This window comes from Pagrus major, chromosome 4 (genome assembly GCF_040436345.1).
Source record: "Pagrus major chromosome 4, Pma_NU_1.0".
Lineage (NCBI taxonomy): Eukaryota > Metazoa > Chordata > Actinopteri > Spariformes > Sparidae > Pagrus > Pagrus major.
In genome coordinates this window covers 36,097,992-36,113,919 of record NC_133218.1, presented here as the reverse complement: position 1 = coordinate 36,113,919, position 15,928 = coordinate 36,097,992, and the positions used below count along the sequence as shown (strand labels likewise).

Here is a 15,928-nt window from a genome sequence, read left to right as displayed (position 1 = left end):
ATGTGATTAATTCCGCTTTGTTTTAGCTACGGAAGGAAGCAGGTAGTTTCTAATCAGCTGAATGCATTTTGCTGATGTTTTGACAGAGATTTACTGCTGACATTTTGGTCGTTTGTTGATGATTTTGAGGACATTGTTTTCATCTCGGTGTCAGCACTTTGACGCCAGGCTTTATTTTGAAAATTCGTCTGATGTGAAGGATGTGTTTTTAGCCAACAAGCTAACCTAGCTAGTAGGTTGTCCACAGCACAGATTCTCGTCTCTCCTGTGTGTTTCTGATGGTTGCAGCCTCTCTGTCAGTACAAAGTCTGTTTCTGGAGCAGTTACGTTTTATTGTTTTATTTTTCTGTGTGCAGTGGATGAGTGATTATTACTGTCCGGTCTCCGTTGGTGCCCAGGATGGCTCACAGTGCCAGGAGAGATTGCCCGGAGCTCCCTGACTTCTCTCTGCTCAAGAGGCTGGCCAGAGATCAGCTGATCTACCTGCTGGAACAGGTGGGACCACGTCATGATATATGTCTCTGCTTAATTTGGCTTGGCTGGCTGCCACCTGGCTCCTGCTGCTGACACACCGCCAGCAATATGACTGACTTATAATATAATATAATTCGCATATGATAGTGTTTTTATTATAGGACACTAATTGGATACACAAATACCAGCTGTCACTACTGACACAGATAAATAAAGGACACTGTCACTGAATTAGACTGCTGGTAGTGTGTGACCACACCCCATCTGTGATGTCTCAGATGTTGGGATGTTGATGTTCTGTATTTTTCTTATTATCGACAAATCACAAAAAGCTCAAAACAAAAATAATAGTAATAATAATAATAAACAGGATTTGAATAGAGAAAGATAATACGACAAGAGTAAGTAAGAAGAAAATTTAAAAAAGTACTAAAATATACAAATAGCTGTAAACAAATATGTACGTAAAACTATAATACTAATGGAAATAGAGATGTAAAGATATGTGCCATGTAATACAATGTAACTACACTGTAGATATTAAATGATTAGAGTAATAATGCAATGTGTAATATACAGTATATATAGGCCTTCTAGCCAAGGCTAATTTCCAGTCGTTGTCCCTGGTTAGGCTTTTTAGGAATAAAACGCATAATACAACACTGTAATACAGGTATGAAAACTATCAATAACACAGACAGCTACTACAAACAGTGAAAAGGGAAAGAAGAAAAAGAAAAAGAAATATATATGATGTATAAAACCATGTAACTCAGTCCTACATACACCATCCTGCTTCCACGAACACTCACCAGACGACAAAGTCCCCAACAAATGCGCTATTTACTCAAGTTTACGTCACACTTTCTTGCCACAAACAGTGAGGAAGTCAGACAGTATGGAGAGACTGACTAATGCATATGATGAAAGGTGATTTGTTGCCAATAAGAAAAACATAACACTGACAAAATAACGCTGTTACAGTATGAAATGATTCCAACACATCATTTTCATCTGCAAGCTCCACTTTTTCATATGTGCCGTTCCACCACGGAAATAAATGTTTTTCCTCTGAGAATCCAGTTTGTGTAGAATATTGTGTGTGTTTGCTGTTGAGTAGATCCTCCGAGTCCTCTTCTAACTCTCTCTCTTTGTCAAACAGCTCCCGGGGAAGAAAGACCTCTTTATTGAGGCGGACTTGATGAGCCCGCTGGATCGTATCGCTAACGTCTCAACACTAAAGGTGACCCTCATCAGTTATTACCCCTCTGTTCTGACTCTTGAGACTAGAAACTCCTGAGAGAATCGTTATCAAACACTTTGTCTCCCTCCTTCTTGTTATTACAGCAACATGAAGTTGACAAACTCTACAAAGTGGAATACAAACCTATTAGCAGCACTTCAGATCAGTGAGCCCTGCACCCTCTGTACTCCTGACACCATTTTACACACACACACACACACACACACACACACACACACACACACACACGATATGACAATGTGGCATTTCTCTCTTTTAGGCTCTGTTTTCTGATCCGGCCAAGAATACAAACTGTGAAATGGATATGTGGTAAGTAGAGTTAAAGGTCATATTGATAACATTTTTATGTAGATGGATAATTTTTATAAATTAAAAATAATACAACTGCAGAGCTTGTATAAAGGTGCAGAATAAGTATCTCTTTTCCTTAAAAACATTGATTGATTGATTGAAATATTTATTTTGAATATGTAAAGAACAACAGACAAGAATAATAGTTGAAAATGAAATACAAAAAATAAATGAAAAGTATAGTGGACTGACAGAAAAAAATAATATTTACAGACAATGAAAAGCGTAAAGCAAAAAGTTGTCATTGTCAATTTCCTCCTTGTTCCAGATGTGGCCAATGCAGACAAGGCAGCAGGAAAGTTTAGAAGATACAAGATCATCTTCACCCCTCAGAAGGTATTTCCCACCCTGCTGTGTGTGCAGACTCTCTTTGATTTGTTTTGGATCAAGTTGTTGATATTGACCCGCTGACCCTCCTGTATCATCCAGTTCTATGCGTGTGAGGCGGTGCTGGAGGAGCAGGGCATCTATGGTGGTAAATAAGCCTCCTTCTTCTTCTTCACTGTATATTTTAGTAGCAATAATGAGTGTTGCTGAAAGGAAATGTTGAACTCTGCCCTCCCACAGATGTGACCACTGATGAGTGGGCTTTCTACCTTCTTCCACTTGACGATGACATCATCAGTCTGGAGCTGCCGGAGTTCTTCAGAGACAACTTCCTGGTAAATAACGAGCACACGGTCTGAGATCCAGCTGCGAATGATTCAGCGTTTGTTTTAAGCAAAATTTACATAAAATTAATTGGTTCCAACTTGCGACTGTAACTGTGAGTCAATCGTTATTTTCCCCGTGATTCATTTGGCACAGAAACATCAGAACGATGCAATTTGATAATTAATTCCATCATTCATTCATTCATTCATTCCTGATGGCAATTTGAACTGATGAATAGCAAAAAATTAAGTACCTGCACAGGTGCATCAGGTTCACAGTGGCCAAAAAACCCACAACAGCCGCTTACATCTGGCTTGTGTGTGCAATGTGAATATAAACTGTCAGGATTTACTCCCAGGTCAATTAACCCTGCGGTAGTCAGGGGTATTTATCACCTCAGGCTCAGCTGGGCTGTGTTGTGAACATAAAACACGGGTGTGACAGGACACATGAGGGAAAAAAACAAACAAAGGCAAACGTGTCCACTAGCAGTTGCTCGATTATTGGCAGGTTAACCCGTGTTTAAAAAAAACAGCATATACACGCTAATTTCAGTGTAAAAGTGGATTCTTGTCACTTACACAATCATGCACCAATTAAATATATTGAGACATTTGATCTCTGCATTTAGGAGCAGTCGGCAACCATTGTGCGACGCCCTGGGGATCAACTTCAGCTCTGTGCCAGCGCCTTGGTCAAGGGCACTCACAGGAGAATCTACCTCATATACATCTTTGCCATTAATCTTTTTTTCATCCCACATCACTCAGGCGGGGGACCAGCGGTGGGTCAGGACAGCCGGCAGTGCTCTGCACCTCCTTCACTCCCTCTACGGCCCGTTCTCAAAGATCTACGGGATTGGACGATGTTCCAAGGTGCTGCACGATCACAAAAGCTATCATGTTGACTGGTTTAACTCTCAGATTTCCTGTTTCTGCTTTACCTAAGATAAGGTTTGTGCTGATTGAGGATTAAACTGCCATTAAATTGTGTCCGTCTGTCTGGTACCAGATGGCGTACGAGTCGTGGAGGGAGCAGGTCGAAGAAGGAGAACAAAGAACTCGTCAAGCTGAGATAGGAAAGGTTTTTCTCATTGACAGAGGTGAGAAGCAGCCGTGTGTTGTTCTCTCAGTGGACGACATGCTGAGCTCTGTCCTCTCTAACACTGTCACTGTCTTTGCAGATGTGGACTTTGTCACTCCTCTGTGCTCACAGGTCGTCTATGAAGGACTCGTGGATGATATATTTAGGATCAAATGTGGTGAGTATCAAAGCAGCTGCGGTCCGTGTTTCTGTACATCTTGTTGTGGTCAGTAAAAAACATAACTTGTCATGTGTTGAGAAGTAGGACAGACATTACTGGTTTACTCTGCTAACCTGCGTTTGTAAGAGGATTTTGAAGGAATTAGGCCTGGAAAATCCTTGAAAAGTCCTTGAATTTGATGTTTCAGGAGATGCGGGAACCCTGTCAATGATTAAAGGGACTCTGTTAAACAATTTATAGTAATTCATCTTTTCTGTAAATGCTTCTTTGTCGACGTGTTGTCTCATCACAGTATCTGTCCTGCAGGATGTGTGGAGTTCGGACCTGAAGTTACCTCCTCAGACAAAAGTATAAAAGTCATGCTGAACTCTCAGGATAAGGTAGGTCAGCGCTGATGTGAGAGGGGAGCCGTCCGCTGCACATCATCATGATTTTTAAGTTAAACGTCTGTCTCACAGGTCTTCGACGAAATCAGAAACGAGCATTTCTCCAACGTCTTCGGCTTCCTCAGTCAGAAAGCCAGGAACCTCCAGACTGCATACGATGTGAGTAAATGTAAATAACCCTCAGCAGACACTTGTAACTAAGGGCCCTGACCGAGCTAACACTTCTTCCTTTATTGATCCTACAGAAGCGTCGGGGGATGGACATAAAGCAGATGAAGACGTTCGTGTCAGAGGAGCTGAAAGGGTTGAAACAGGAACATCGGCTTCTTAGCCTGCGTGAGTGTTGCAGCAGTTCACTGTGTGTCGGACTGAATTTTAATATTTTCAAACCTGAATAGCTGAAGAGCTCGTTCTCTTTCAGACATCGGGGCAAGTGAATCGATTATGAAGAAGAAAACAAAGCAGGATTTTCAGGAGCTGTTAAAGACTGAACACTGTAAGAATAAAAACCTCCCTCCGAACATTAGACGTTGTATTTGTTGGTGTTATTGATACAAATCTTGACTTATCTGTTCCAGCTTTACTCGAAGGATTTGAAATGCGTGAATCCATTTCTTTCATAGAGGAGCACATCAACAGACAGGTGCGTTTGCTTCAACGCAGCCTCAGTAGGAACAATAACAACATGCTGGAAATGTATTCATTCATTTCCTTTTTTTCAAGGTCTCCATGATAGAAAGTCTGAGGATGCTTTGTCTTCTGTCTATCACGGAAAACGGTGAGTTTTCTTCATATAATTGACTCATAATGAAGTGTAAAATGCTGTTTTACCAACAATGTGATTGTCTTTTCTTCACAGGACTCCTGCCAAAAGATTATCGGTCATTAAAAGCTCAGTATCTACAGGTGAGATTTAACATGCACAAGAAGATTTCTAACTGCTGTCAGTGTTTCCAAAACTAACTTTCATGTTTATGGAAGCCACAAACTGAAATAAGACACAGCGCAGCATTTTAAAACTCCAGAAATATCATATTTCTTGGTAACGTCATGTTGCAAAACTAGCAGCATCATAATAAGTTCTGGACATTATTCAATGCTGCAGTTCAGGAGGAGCAGCTTGACTGGAGCGCTGGGCAGGATCGAGGCATAGGCATTGCCAATCTCATCCTCTACACCTGGACCTCAGTTCAGGAGCCACTGGTGTAATGTCTGACGTTTTTTCTCTGCTTGACCTCATCAGAGCTATGGAGTGGACCACCTGCTCACATTTGCCAACCTGAGGCAGCTGGGGCTGCTGGTGGAGCAGCAGCCGGGGGAAACACTGACTGTGATGGAGAGCAAAGTGGGCAAACTGGTCAACGACAAAACTGCAGGTGAAACATTTTCCCCTCCTCCTGATCACAGTCTGTTTCTCTCCATACATACAAATCTGACAATTATTTAATGAGTGTTAGGAGACAGATTTCAAAACCACATCAAGCTGTCCTGGTTTTTCTTTTATTGTTAGTTGACTTTTCTTTGTTATTTTTCCAGGAAAGCTGACTGACGCCTTCTCTTCTCTTGCAAAGAAGAGCCATTTCAGAGCCCTGAGCAGAAAACTCAACCTGGTGAATAACCATCATCTTTACTGAATATTATCAATGATTTGATTTTTCCTTACCACGCTGAAAATGCTTTTTACATATTGTCATATTTTGTGTAAAGGTGCCAAAGTCAGATGAAGAATATGACCTGCGTGTCCCACGAGACATGGCTTACATCTTCAGCGGTGCCTACGTCCCTCTGAGCTGCAGACTCATCGAGCAGGTGAGTAAACCGTTTATTCCACTGGATCTGACTCTGTCTTGTTCTTCATGTAGAAAATCAAAGACAGACCGTGTTTCAATGTTTCTTCCTGATGTGCTCATCTGCAGGTGTTGGAGCGAGACGGTTGGACGGGGCTTGAAGAAGTCACCAGGCTGCTAAATGGGCATGAGTTCGCTGTTTCAGGTTCGATCACCAGGCGATATTGATATAATGTTGAAAATTAAATGAATGTTTGAAGCTCAGGTGTTCACGTTCACTGTTGGCTGTAGTTGTCTTATTTCTTAAACCGCATGTACAGGAAACAACAAACCTGTTATTTGTAATCAGGGTAACAGATTACAACCGATCAGGTGACAGGAACCTGATTTCCTGATGTTTAAACAGAACTAGTAAAGCCCCTTCTGAATGTTAGGAACTCATAAATAATGAAGGTTTTGTCTCTCAACAGGCAGCAACGGCGCTGATTCAAGAGGGAAGAACGACGCTCAGCGCATCATCGTCGTCATGTTCCTCGGTGGCTGCACCTTCTCTGAGATTTCAGCACTACGTTTCCTCGGCAGAGAGAGAGGTGAGCGAGGCCTGAAGGCTGACGTTACATGACAATACTTGCCCCCCCCTCCCCATGGTCTTCTTTCCTTCTGTTCTGTCGTTAGGAGTTTAGTTTCACTTCTGCTGTCCTGACTGTTAATCCAACAAACAGAGGCCCCTCATTGTTTTCAGTACGCTCCTTATCAGGTTACAAATCTTGAGTTTTTTTCAAATATTAGTAGTGTTAAAGATATTGGCTCAGATGGGATGATGGGTGTTTTATTCTTGCACTTCCACTTTCAAAATTGATATTCATACAGTGTACTCTTTACAGTAATGCAATAATTCCTGTATATCACCTGATATCCACAGGAAGTAATTGAATTTTCCTCCAGAAACCCACTGAGCAAAAACATCTTTGCAACATCTTTGACAACGTTGAAAATACGTCTAATGGAGAGCCAGAATGAACGTTTTTCTGAAGTCTTTTCAACCTTCACTATTGATGTCCACCTAACGTCCTTGGACGTTCAAAATTAATTTTTTCAGTTTTAGTTACAGACGTCTAAAGAACATCTTTAGGTTCAAAATTAAAGTTTTTGTGACGGCCAAATTTTACTCCATGCATGAGCTATTTATCAGCTTTATTAAATACCATGTTTTGGTCTTCTAACCTTGGAGCATTAGCCTACCTGATGAAGCTTGGATCCTGTAAAGATGTCCCTTGAACATCAATAATGAACATTGAAAAGATGCCAAAAAAACCCATTCTGGATTTCCACTCGAGGTCTTTTCAAAGACGCTGAAGTGACGTGATCGGGATATGTTTCTGCTCAGTGGGAAGATATGTCATCACATCACGTTCAGCAGTTTTAAAATAGGTTTTACATCTTTTTATTTCTCTGTTTTATGATATAAAGATTAATAATTAAACTTACATTCAGTAGCTGTGCTGTGAAGAATATGAAGAGTGTGATTAGGTTATAACTTTTATATATTTTAGTCTGGAAACTGTACACTTTTCTGTTGACTGACTCCTCCTGCAGGCTGTAATAACCTCCAGTTAATTAAGTGGATATGTGCCAATTCTATTAGTGCTTTCATGAAACTTCTTGGAAAGTATTCAAAACTACAGACTCATAAAAAAAAAAGCTTTATGGAGAAATACACTTGTTGCTTTGTGCAAAAAGTCCTTTAAAATAATTCTAATAAACATTACTACTTTGTTTTTTCCAGGTTATAAATTCATCGTGGTTACGACTGCGATTACAAACAGTTCAAGACTCCTCGAGGCTTTGTTGGGCAACCAGGTGTGAAGCCTGAAGACACGCTGGACAGAAACTGAGACATTCCTGCAGACACTGGTCACTGTCCCCGCCCCCCCTGCACCCCTCCGGCATTACAGGTGGAGAATGTTCACTAATGTTGTCTGACAACGCAAGAACTGCAAAACATGTATAAAGTGAATAAATTGTTTTTAACACGTGTGTTGCTCGCGTCATTGACTTTATTTTGGGTCTTAAACTGCAAAGTCTAAAAGTGAACAACGGCGTCATTGTTGTGTGGAGACTGCTGCTTAGCTACGTCACCACACCCTCCATGAAACTGTAGTGGTGTTTGTTTTATTCATAAGGTGCTCGGCGATGGGCGGTTCCCTCATCATGATTAACGGCTCAAGCTCCGGGCGGCTGGCGCTGGTGTGACACAACAAGCGCACCCTCTGAAAGGAGCCAATCAGAGAGAAACCGTAGTGGTGTTTGTTTTATTCATGAGGCGCTCGGTGATAGGCGGTTCCCTCTTCACGATCAACGGCTCTAGCTCCGGGCGGCGGGCGCAGGTTTGACACAACGCGCGCACCCTCTGAAAGGAGCCAATCAGAGAGCAGGACGCCGCCGTACGCGTATTTTGAACTGTGTACAAACTGAACTGAACTGAGAGCAGCTAGAGAGGCGACGCTCCGCTCGTCTCCGACAAGCTTTGACTGTTTTAAACCGTTCAACGATAATCGCGACAGAGTCTGCGACTTAATGATGAGAAAGAGGTAAGAACAAAACATTTTCGTGTTATAGTCAGTTTGTAAATTAACGCGACAGCTCGTAGGTAACTGTTGATCAAAGTTGCTATAGCTAGCTAACGTTAGCTAAACTAACGCTAGCGTCCGTTAGCTCTGTCAGATTTATGTGTTTACTTTGGTTTTAATGTCTTTATCTGTTTGATAAACGAGTTGACCGTGCCTGTCATTGGCTGTCATGTCCCCTGTAAGCGAGGTGCTGGCAGCAGAGGCGGTGTCGTGCCTGAATAAAGCGCTGTGCCATCTGAAGGACATCTGGGAGGAGATCGGGATCCCGGAGGACCAGAGACTACAGAGGTGTAATGTCGTCAAGAACCACATCAGGGTGAGGCATCTGATATCAAATGGAAAAGCTGTATACTTGTGGTGAAACCTCCTGAGTAGACATGCTGTTCACTAGCCTCTAAACAGGTTTCGACTCATTAGAGGAGGAGGAGGAGGAGGAGGAGGAGGAGGAGGAGGAGGAGGAAGAGGAGGAGGGGGTTTTACCAGAACACAACAATCATGAGTGAAACTACACGTTACTAAGAGACATCTGTTGATTAGTCAACAAAGAGGGGTTTTTAGTTTTGAGTTGCATCTATTCACATTCACTAGATTGTGACTGAAACTGATACCAGGCTGATGTTGATATTCGAGAGTCTAAAACATCTGGTAATGAAAAACTGGGACTATTAAGTGTAAAAAATACCTGTAATGGCAAGTTTCTAGATGACCTCAAATATCTGTGTTTCACTGCTGTACTGCAATTTCTTCTGGGGTATCAGCTGACACAGAGTTGGTCTCTGTGTATCTATGCTCGGCTATAGATATTCTTAGTTACAGATAACTAGATATATTGGAAAGGAATGAAAAATATCTGTGTCCTTATTGGCCAAAGTGACAATCAGACTGGATATTAGTAAGAACTTGAATATCTACATAAAACCATCTGCACAATGCTGATTTATTTTATTGTATTTATCCACCAGAGCTTGTTGGATATGATGGTCAAAGAGGAGGAATCTCTGAGAAAGAGGCTCCTGAGCAGCATTCAGACCTGCAGGGTGGAAATGGAGAAACTCTACCTGGAACTGCAGCTGCCCGTGTTTGAGGTAACGACAACTGTCACGACTTAAGTGTTGCATGTTTTTTAACAGCAACGGCAAAGTGACAATAATAACTTTGGATTTCATACAAATCTTTCAATTTTTTTCCCCTAATGATTCACAATACTAACCTGCAGATATCACTGTGTATTCATTCTGTTCTTAAAAGATTTCCAACCTGTGTTGTCTTTAAGTAATTGTAGTTATTAGTTGGCTTATGATAAACTGTTTTACAGATTTTAATGATTGCTTTGAGAATCATCTCGTAAAGTGAGTTTGTGGTTCTCTCCTCTGTTCGTTCAGGAGGAGACTGGCATCACCATGCTCCAACAAGAGAAGAACATCCGCACTCAGGTGGAGGCTCTGATGAAGGAGAAGACTAATCGGATGCAGCAGCTGAAGGCTCTGCTGGAGCAGGACCAGGACCTGTGCGACATCCTGTGCTCCATGCCTTACGGCATCGCTCCGGACTCTGTCCCCACACCGGAACAACTGGAGAACTTCCGTGAGCACATCAATAACCAGAACGCAGAGAAGGTGGGAGCTCGCTTTGTTTAATCTCTCCTACAAAGTTGATATTGTTGAAGTAAACTTTCACCTGACAAGATGTTTTAATTGAAAATCTCATGAAATGGCTTTAATATCATTAGAGCCTGGTCGATACTGGCAATTGATTAATCTTTTGATTGATACATTACTGTAGGAAATCTTCAAATTATTTTTTTAAACCTGATACCTGCAGTTATTTACTATATTACAGGCTGCAGAGTGAAATTTGTCATCACATTGGGCACATTGTAAGTTTTAAAGGGGCTCTATGTAACAAGCTGTTGCTGTTTTACATGATTTACACGTCAAATGATGTGCTGCTTTCATGTTTCCAGGTGAAGCGGCGTGCTGAGTTCATGGAGCTCAAAAAGCAAATCATCTTGTACATGGACGAGCTGGACCAAATCCCCGAGACCAGCTTTGAGAAGGACGTCATCTGTGAGGATGAGGACACTTTCTGCCTTTCCAGAGAAAATATTACATCACTCAAACTGCTTATTTGTCAGGTTGGACTGACTTTTTTCCCCCTCAAATTAAAACCAGGCGATGAAAGTTGACTGGCTGATGTTTGATGTTTGTTATACTGCAGTTGGATGTGTATAAGAAGTGATCCAGCACTTTTTTCATCTGAATTGAGCCTTAAGAGAACATGAACTGATGCAACTTTATGTCCTGTTGCTCCTGCAGCTGGAGGAACGTAAGACGGAGAATGAGGCGATGTGTGAGAGTCACAGAGAGAAGATCCAGCGGCTGTGGGACAGACTGCAGGTGCCTCAGGAGGAGAGAGAGGCCTTCAACGAACACATGGTCACATCCAGGAAGAGGAACCTGGATGCGGTAAGAAGATTCAAGCGTCCCGTGTGCCCCTGACTTCCTTCTTTCCTTGTTTTTTTTTTGTTTTTTTCTGTCATTCACAGTCAGTTAAGACTGTCAGTGCTGTCGCTGTTGTATTACTGTTCACATGACACTTGATTTTTCCTCCTCAGTTACAAGCAGAAGTTCAGCGTCTGGAGGAGCTCAAACTGCTAAACATCCACAATGTCACTGACGCCATCCGCTCCGAGATCGCTGTGTTCTGGGAAAAGTGTTTCTACAGCATCGACCAGCGGCAGGACTTTGCCCCATATTTTAGCGGTGGGTTCACTGTGTTTGAAGTTTTAGTTTTCAGAACAGAAATATTAGAGTTTCGAAAAGTGCTAAGACTCTCACTGACTATTTTTAGAGGATTTTACTGAAGACCTGTTGAGCCTGCATGATGCTGAGATCCAGCGCTTGAAGCAGCACTATGAGGACCACAGAGAGCTCTTTGATGGAGTTCACCAGTGGGAAGAGAGCTGGACACGCTTCCTGGAGCTGGAGGTGAGTCTGACAGGGGAAGGAAACAAACACCGGATGGGAACAATAACCAAAGTAAAACAAAGATCCAGCTGCCGATAAATAATGTTTCGGATACTATGGATCCCTAATTCAGATGAGCTCACCTTTAAAAACCCAAACTATATGATTATATCCCTGCATTTATTTATTTTATCTGGTTACACTATGTTGGAAAGAATTATTTCATATTGTAATCTGTCTCTGTCTTCTGTCTGATTCACAGAAAAAAGCCACAGATCCCACAAGGTTCACTAACAGAGGAGGGAATCTCCTCAAAGAGGAGAAACAGAGGTCTGAGCTGCATAAAAGTCTGCCAAAGGTAAGACACAAAGGCCACCTGATATTTTCTAAACTGAAAATAACTTTTTACTCAGCCATAACACCTTGTCGTGTGTGTTTGTTTTTTAAGCTTGAAAAGAAATTAAAAGCCCAGATTGATGCTTGGGAAGCTGAACAGGGTCGTGAGTTTCTCATAAACAGCCAGAAGTTCCTGCAGTATGTGGAGGATCAGTGGGAGCTGCACCGGATAGAGAAAGAGAAGGAGAAACAAGAGAGGGTAAAAGAGCTGCCTTGTTTTAATATAGTCCTCATCTGCGTGTTGTATTAGAAAATGTGTTGACACATTTCTCTTTACGAACAGCAACTGAAGAAGAACAAACAGACCGAGGAGGACATGCTGTATGGAACAGCCGTAAGAACCCCGACCAAACGCAGGTTCCTCGGCTCTGCTACACCAAATAAATCACGAAAGATGGTAAACCCAGTTCATGGCTCACTTTTATAGTTTTGGTATAGATTCTTTCCTTCCGTCCTCTGGCTCTGTCAGCACTAACCTTCTCCCTCCGTCTCTCCTCAGTGTAACGCTACTTCCAGCATTTCTAGCGCCACCTCTAACAGCACCATGCGTTCTGCCTTCAGTGGAACAGTCTGTCGCTCTCCTGTGCCCCGCCCACCTCTCTCAGCAAACAAGGTTGGTTTACACAAAATAAACACAGTAAACCCAGTCAAAGAGTAACGGGAGGAACACCTGCACAGTTCAAATTTCACAGCCAACTTTGTTGCCAATATGTAAGATTGGCCAGAATTTTTGTTCAATAGATACAGAAATGAACTAACATTATCAACAGAATGTATGGAAATAGCAGTTTTGAAATAATGTCAAAGACGTCTGTGTACTGTGTTGCAAAGATGTCTACTGAAGTTAGCATGCTAACCAGCTAGCCCCAGCATCTCTTCTCTCATAATACCACTTTGTACCACAAGAGATGATAGTGGGTCACTGTGGCGTCCAGTCTGCAACAGCACTGAGATGGTTTTCTTGTCGGGTTTGGCAGCTGACCCCAACATAACCCCAGCTCTGAGCTCCAGGAGTGGATGCTGACTTATGCGCGACCTTCCTCTCACTCTACCCTCCTGTGAATATATTTAGGTGCTTTAGGGTAAACATGAACTGTTTTCTGCCACTTCAGATTTGTACAGAAACTGTTCTGTCTGCTGAATGTGAACTAGTAAATACTGCATGTTATTTCTTGTGCCTTACTCACTGAGTGTCCTACCTCCATTTATTTCTTTATCCATTTAACTCTAACAGCTGATGCTGTATTGTGCTGTTAAAGTGAATACTTTGTCCCACTAGTCTGATGTGATTCTCTCCTGCGGTGTGTCCTCCAGGTTCCGGCAGCACGGACGCCAGTCGGTGTCAGCAAACCCCCCCACCCACGACTACAAGGTTGTAACAAGGAGAACGAGGCCCAGATGAAGGGGTCTCCTCTGATTGGTGCGTTGGTGACCCGTGCTAGTCCACAGCCAAACTTCAGCCTAGCCTCTGTTGCCAGCACATATTCAGAGTTTGTGGTAATTTACGCCTTTGTCTCTAATCTCTTTTCTCTGCGTCCGTTTCCTCATTTCTGTGCAGTAACGCATTGAAGTGTATTGTAGAGGATGTACAAATGCTAATGATGTAAATTTATATTGTAGAAGGACTTGGTCAACACCGAATCTGTTCAGTCAAGGTGTGTTTGTAATCCTAAAATCTGACTAATCAGCTTTTACTTGTAGTTGCTGCATGCCTCTAATCAAAGGTAAAATTCCCCTCAAAGAGCAACTTAACATGCTGTTTTTGTTTGAACGTGCACAGTTAGCAGGCATTCAGACCAAAATCAGCCCTGCGTTAAAAAACATGCAGATGGATGTGCTGGTGGGGACCAGTCAGACATTAAATCTGATGCAGAAAGTCCAGTTTGAGTGACAGATCTGTGAATTTTAGGGCCTTTCAGACAGCAGAACACTGAGATGCAATTTTACAACTCTGGAAACTGCTGACGGACTGGTTCTTAATTCAGATGAACGAGAGGGTTTTTCACACAGGGCCCGAGTCGGTCTGAATGCAGCCACAACCACTGACACTTCTTTGCCCTTTACAGCTCTGATAGGTTTGCTGCTTCTACCTCTTTCTTTCTAAACCCCTTTCTACACCTGACGCTGTGTCTTTCAGACATCAGTCTGACAGCTTTCTTTTTATTTAAGGGAGAAAAGGTCATTTTGCTCTCCAGCTATATTTACTTAAATGTTCTAGAGGAAACTTTTAAGTGGTTGTGAAACTGTCAGTTTAATACTGATGCCACTATATGACCTACGTAAACAGGACCATCACAGAGAAGACAGAGGCTATTTGGTTATTTTTGATGCCCATCACCAGGTTCTGACTTATCCTGGTGGTGAAATTAAAACAATTTTTAATGGCTTAGTTCTCAGGGATGAATTGAGGAGTCTCAGCCTGAGGAGGGAAGCTGCTCTTTAGTCTGGTGGTACCACACTAAAACAAACTTTAATTTATTTCACCACGTATGTAACGCTGTGATCCGACCCTTCCACTGAAGTTACATAGTGCAGAAACAAGTGATAGAGACACCATTCACCCTGTTACATGACTATACCATCAAAATGATTTTGAAGCTGTCGAGGTAAAAAAGTTGCACAATGTTGCTTTAAGGTTCAGGGACAAAACGGCACTTCACAGAATAGCTTGATACGAATAACCTGATGAATCTTTCTAGTGTTAAAACAAAAGGGTGGATTCCTGCGGTGGAAATCTCATCTCAAGGGACAGAGTTTGAAACGTTATGAGTCCGTCTGTGTGATTGTCTTCTCTCTGATTTACACTAACAGCCTTGAGTGTGTCTTTTCATTATGATTCAAAACTTTATAAGTGCCTGTTTGCTGCAAAGTGTCGTAATTACCTCATACTGTAATGTTACATATGAGGAATCAAACATAACAGCTGCTTCTGTTTCCACAGCGAGACCTGTCCAAGGCCACCAACACCAAGATCGAGCACGACATCCTGAACTCTACCACCGCCAACCTCTGACCTCTTCACCCTGATGGTGACTGCATCAGCTATCATATCGTAGTCCTTTCAACGAAGCTCTGATCTCACTACCTGTCACCGCTTTTCTGCTTTTATATGTAAATGAAGGTAATAATATATTAAGTGTTAAGTCTGTGATGAACAAGGAATCTGTCGTCAGTTGCTGAGCACGTTGTCTTCGGCGCTGCTGGATCTTTGCTCATCACCTTCTGTAAGAGGAAAAAAAATTTTGTATCCTTATTTAAACTAACACTACTTTGGCTCTCTAAATTTTGTTATGGCGGTGTAATAAATGTGGTCTGCATGTCGTACTGCACATTTGTTTTAAAAGACAAAGGAAAGACAGTTTAGCTTTCTGATGCTATGCAATCCGGGTTTACAGGCCAAATGTATTACGAGTACTTTGCACTTTTTTTAGAAAATATATTGCAGCACATCGTGTAATTTTACACACACACACACACACACACACTTCCATCCAATTCTGTTGATATTCATGCATGTACCTGTGTATATATTTCTCTGTCTTCTGTTCTTATAGTCTGCACTGTTTGACAAAAATGTTAGTTGTTTGAACAGGCCATTTAGACTGTTAGTTACAGTACGTCATTAATTGGTGCTGCATACCAGTTGTTAAATTGTTAGCTAAATCACATGAATTCAGTCAACTATCATGACTGATTTGGCAAAACTTGTCAAAATATAATAAATGCATTTTTCACATAAAGCACAGACTGTTTTTG

The 15,928-nt window shown here is 41.9% G+C and overlaps 2 protein-coding genes across 3 annotated transcripts; both read left to right on the top strand.

Annotated features, from left to right (window-relative positions):
* Positions 1-166: 166 nt before the first annotated feature.
* Positions 167-8,217, top strand: vps33b (VPS33B late endosome and lysosome associated). Of its 2 annotated transcripts, XM_073464286.1 has the most exons (24): positions 167-232; positions 357-495; positions 1,637-1,717; positions 1,822-1,883; positions 1,998-2,047; positions 2,358-2,425; positions 2,519-2,564; positions 2,657-2,751; positions 3,514-3,618; positions 3,755-3,845; positions 3,927-4,004; positions 4,314-4,387; positions 4,466-4,552; positions 4,639-4,729; positions 4,815-4,889; positions 4,972-5,036; positions 5,117-5,171; positions 5,253-5,299; positions 5,637-5,769; positions 5,930-6,003; positions 6,101-6,202; positions 6,310-6,385; positions 6,651-6,770; positions 7,967-8,217. In XM_073464286.1, exons 2-24 carry the CDS (start codon positions 400-402, stop codon positions 8,044-8,046), a joined length of 1,851 nt encoding a protein of 616 aa, XP_073320387.1. In that variant the 5' UTR covers positions 167-232; positions 357-399; the 3' UTR covers positions 8,047-8,217. The 2 variants fall into 2 exon arrangements, with proteins under 2 accessions (XP_073320387.1, XP_073320388.1); XM_073464287.1 differs by lacking the exon at positions 167-232 and having other exon boundaries at positions 318-495.
* A 450-nt stretch (positions 8,218-8,667) lies between these two features.
* prc1b (protein regulator of cytokinesis 1b) lies at positions 8,668-15,919 on the top strand. The gene is made up of 14 exons (XM_073464568.1): positions 8,668-8,771; positions 8,994-9,126; positions 9,773-9,895; positions 10,193-10,426; positions 10,774-10,944; positions 11,126-11,275; positions 11,425-11,572; positions 11,661-11,797; positions 12,039-12,134; positions 12,225-12,371; positions 12,456-12,569; positions 12,672-12,785; positions 13,487-13,669; positions 15,114-15,919. Exons 1-14 carry the CDS (start codon positions 8,758-8,760, stop codon positions 15,183-15,185), a joined length of 1,836 nt encoding a protein of 611 aa, XP_073320669.1. The 5' UTR covers positions 8,668-8,757; the 3' UTR covers positions 15,186-15,919.
* Positions 15,920-15,928: the final 9 nt, after the last annotated feature.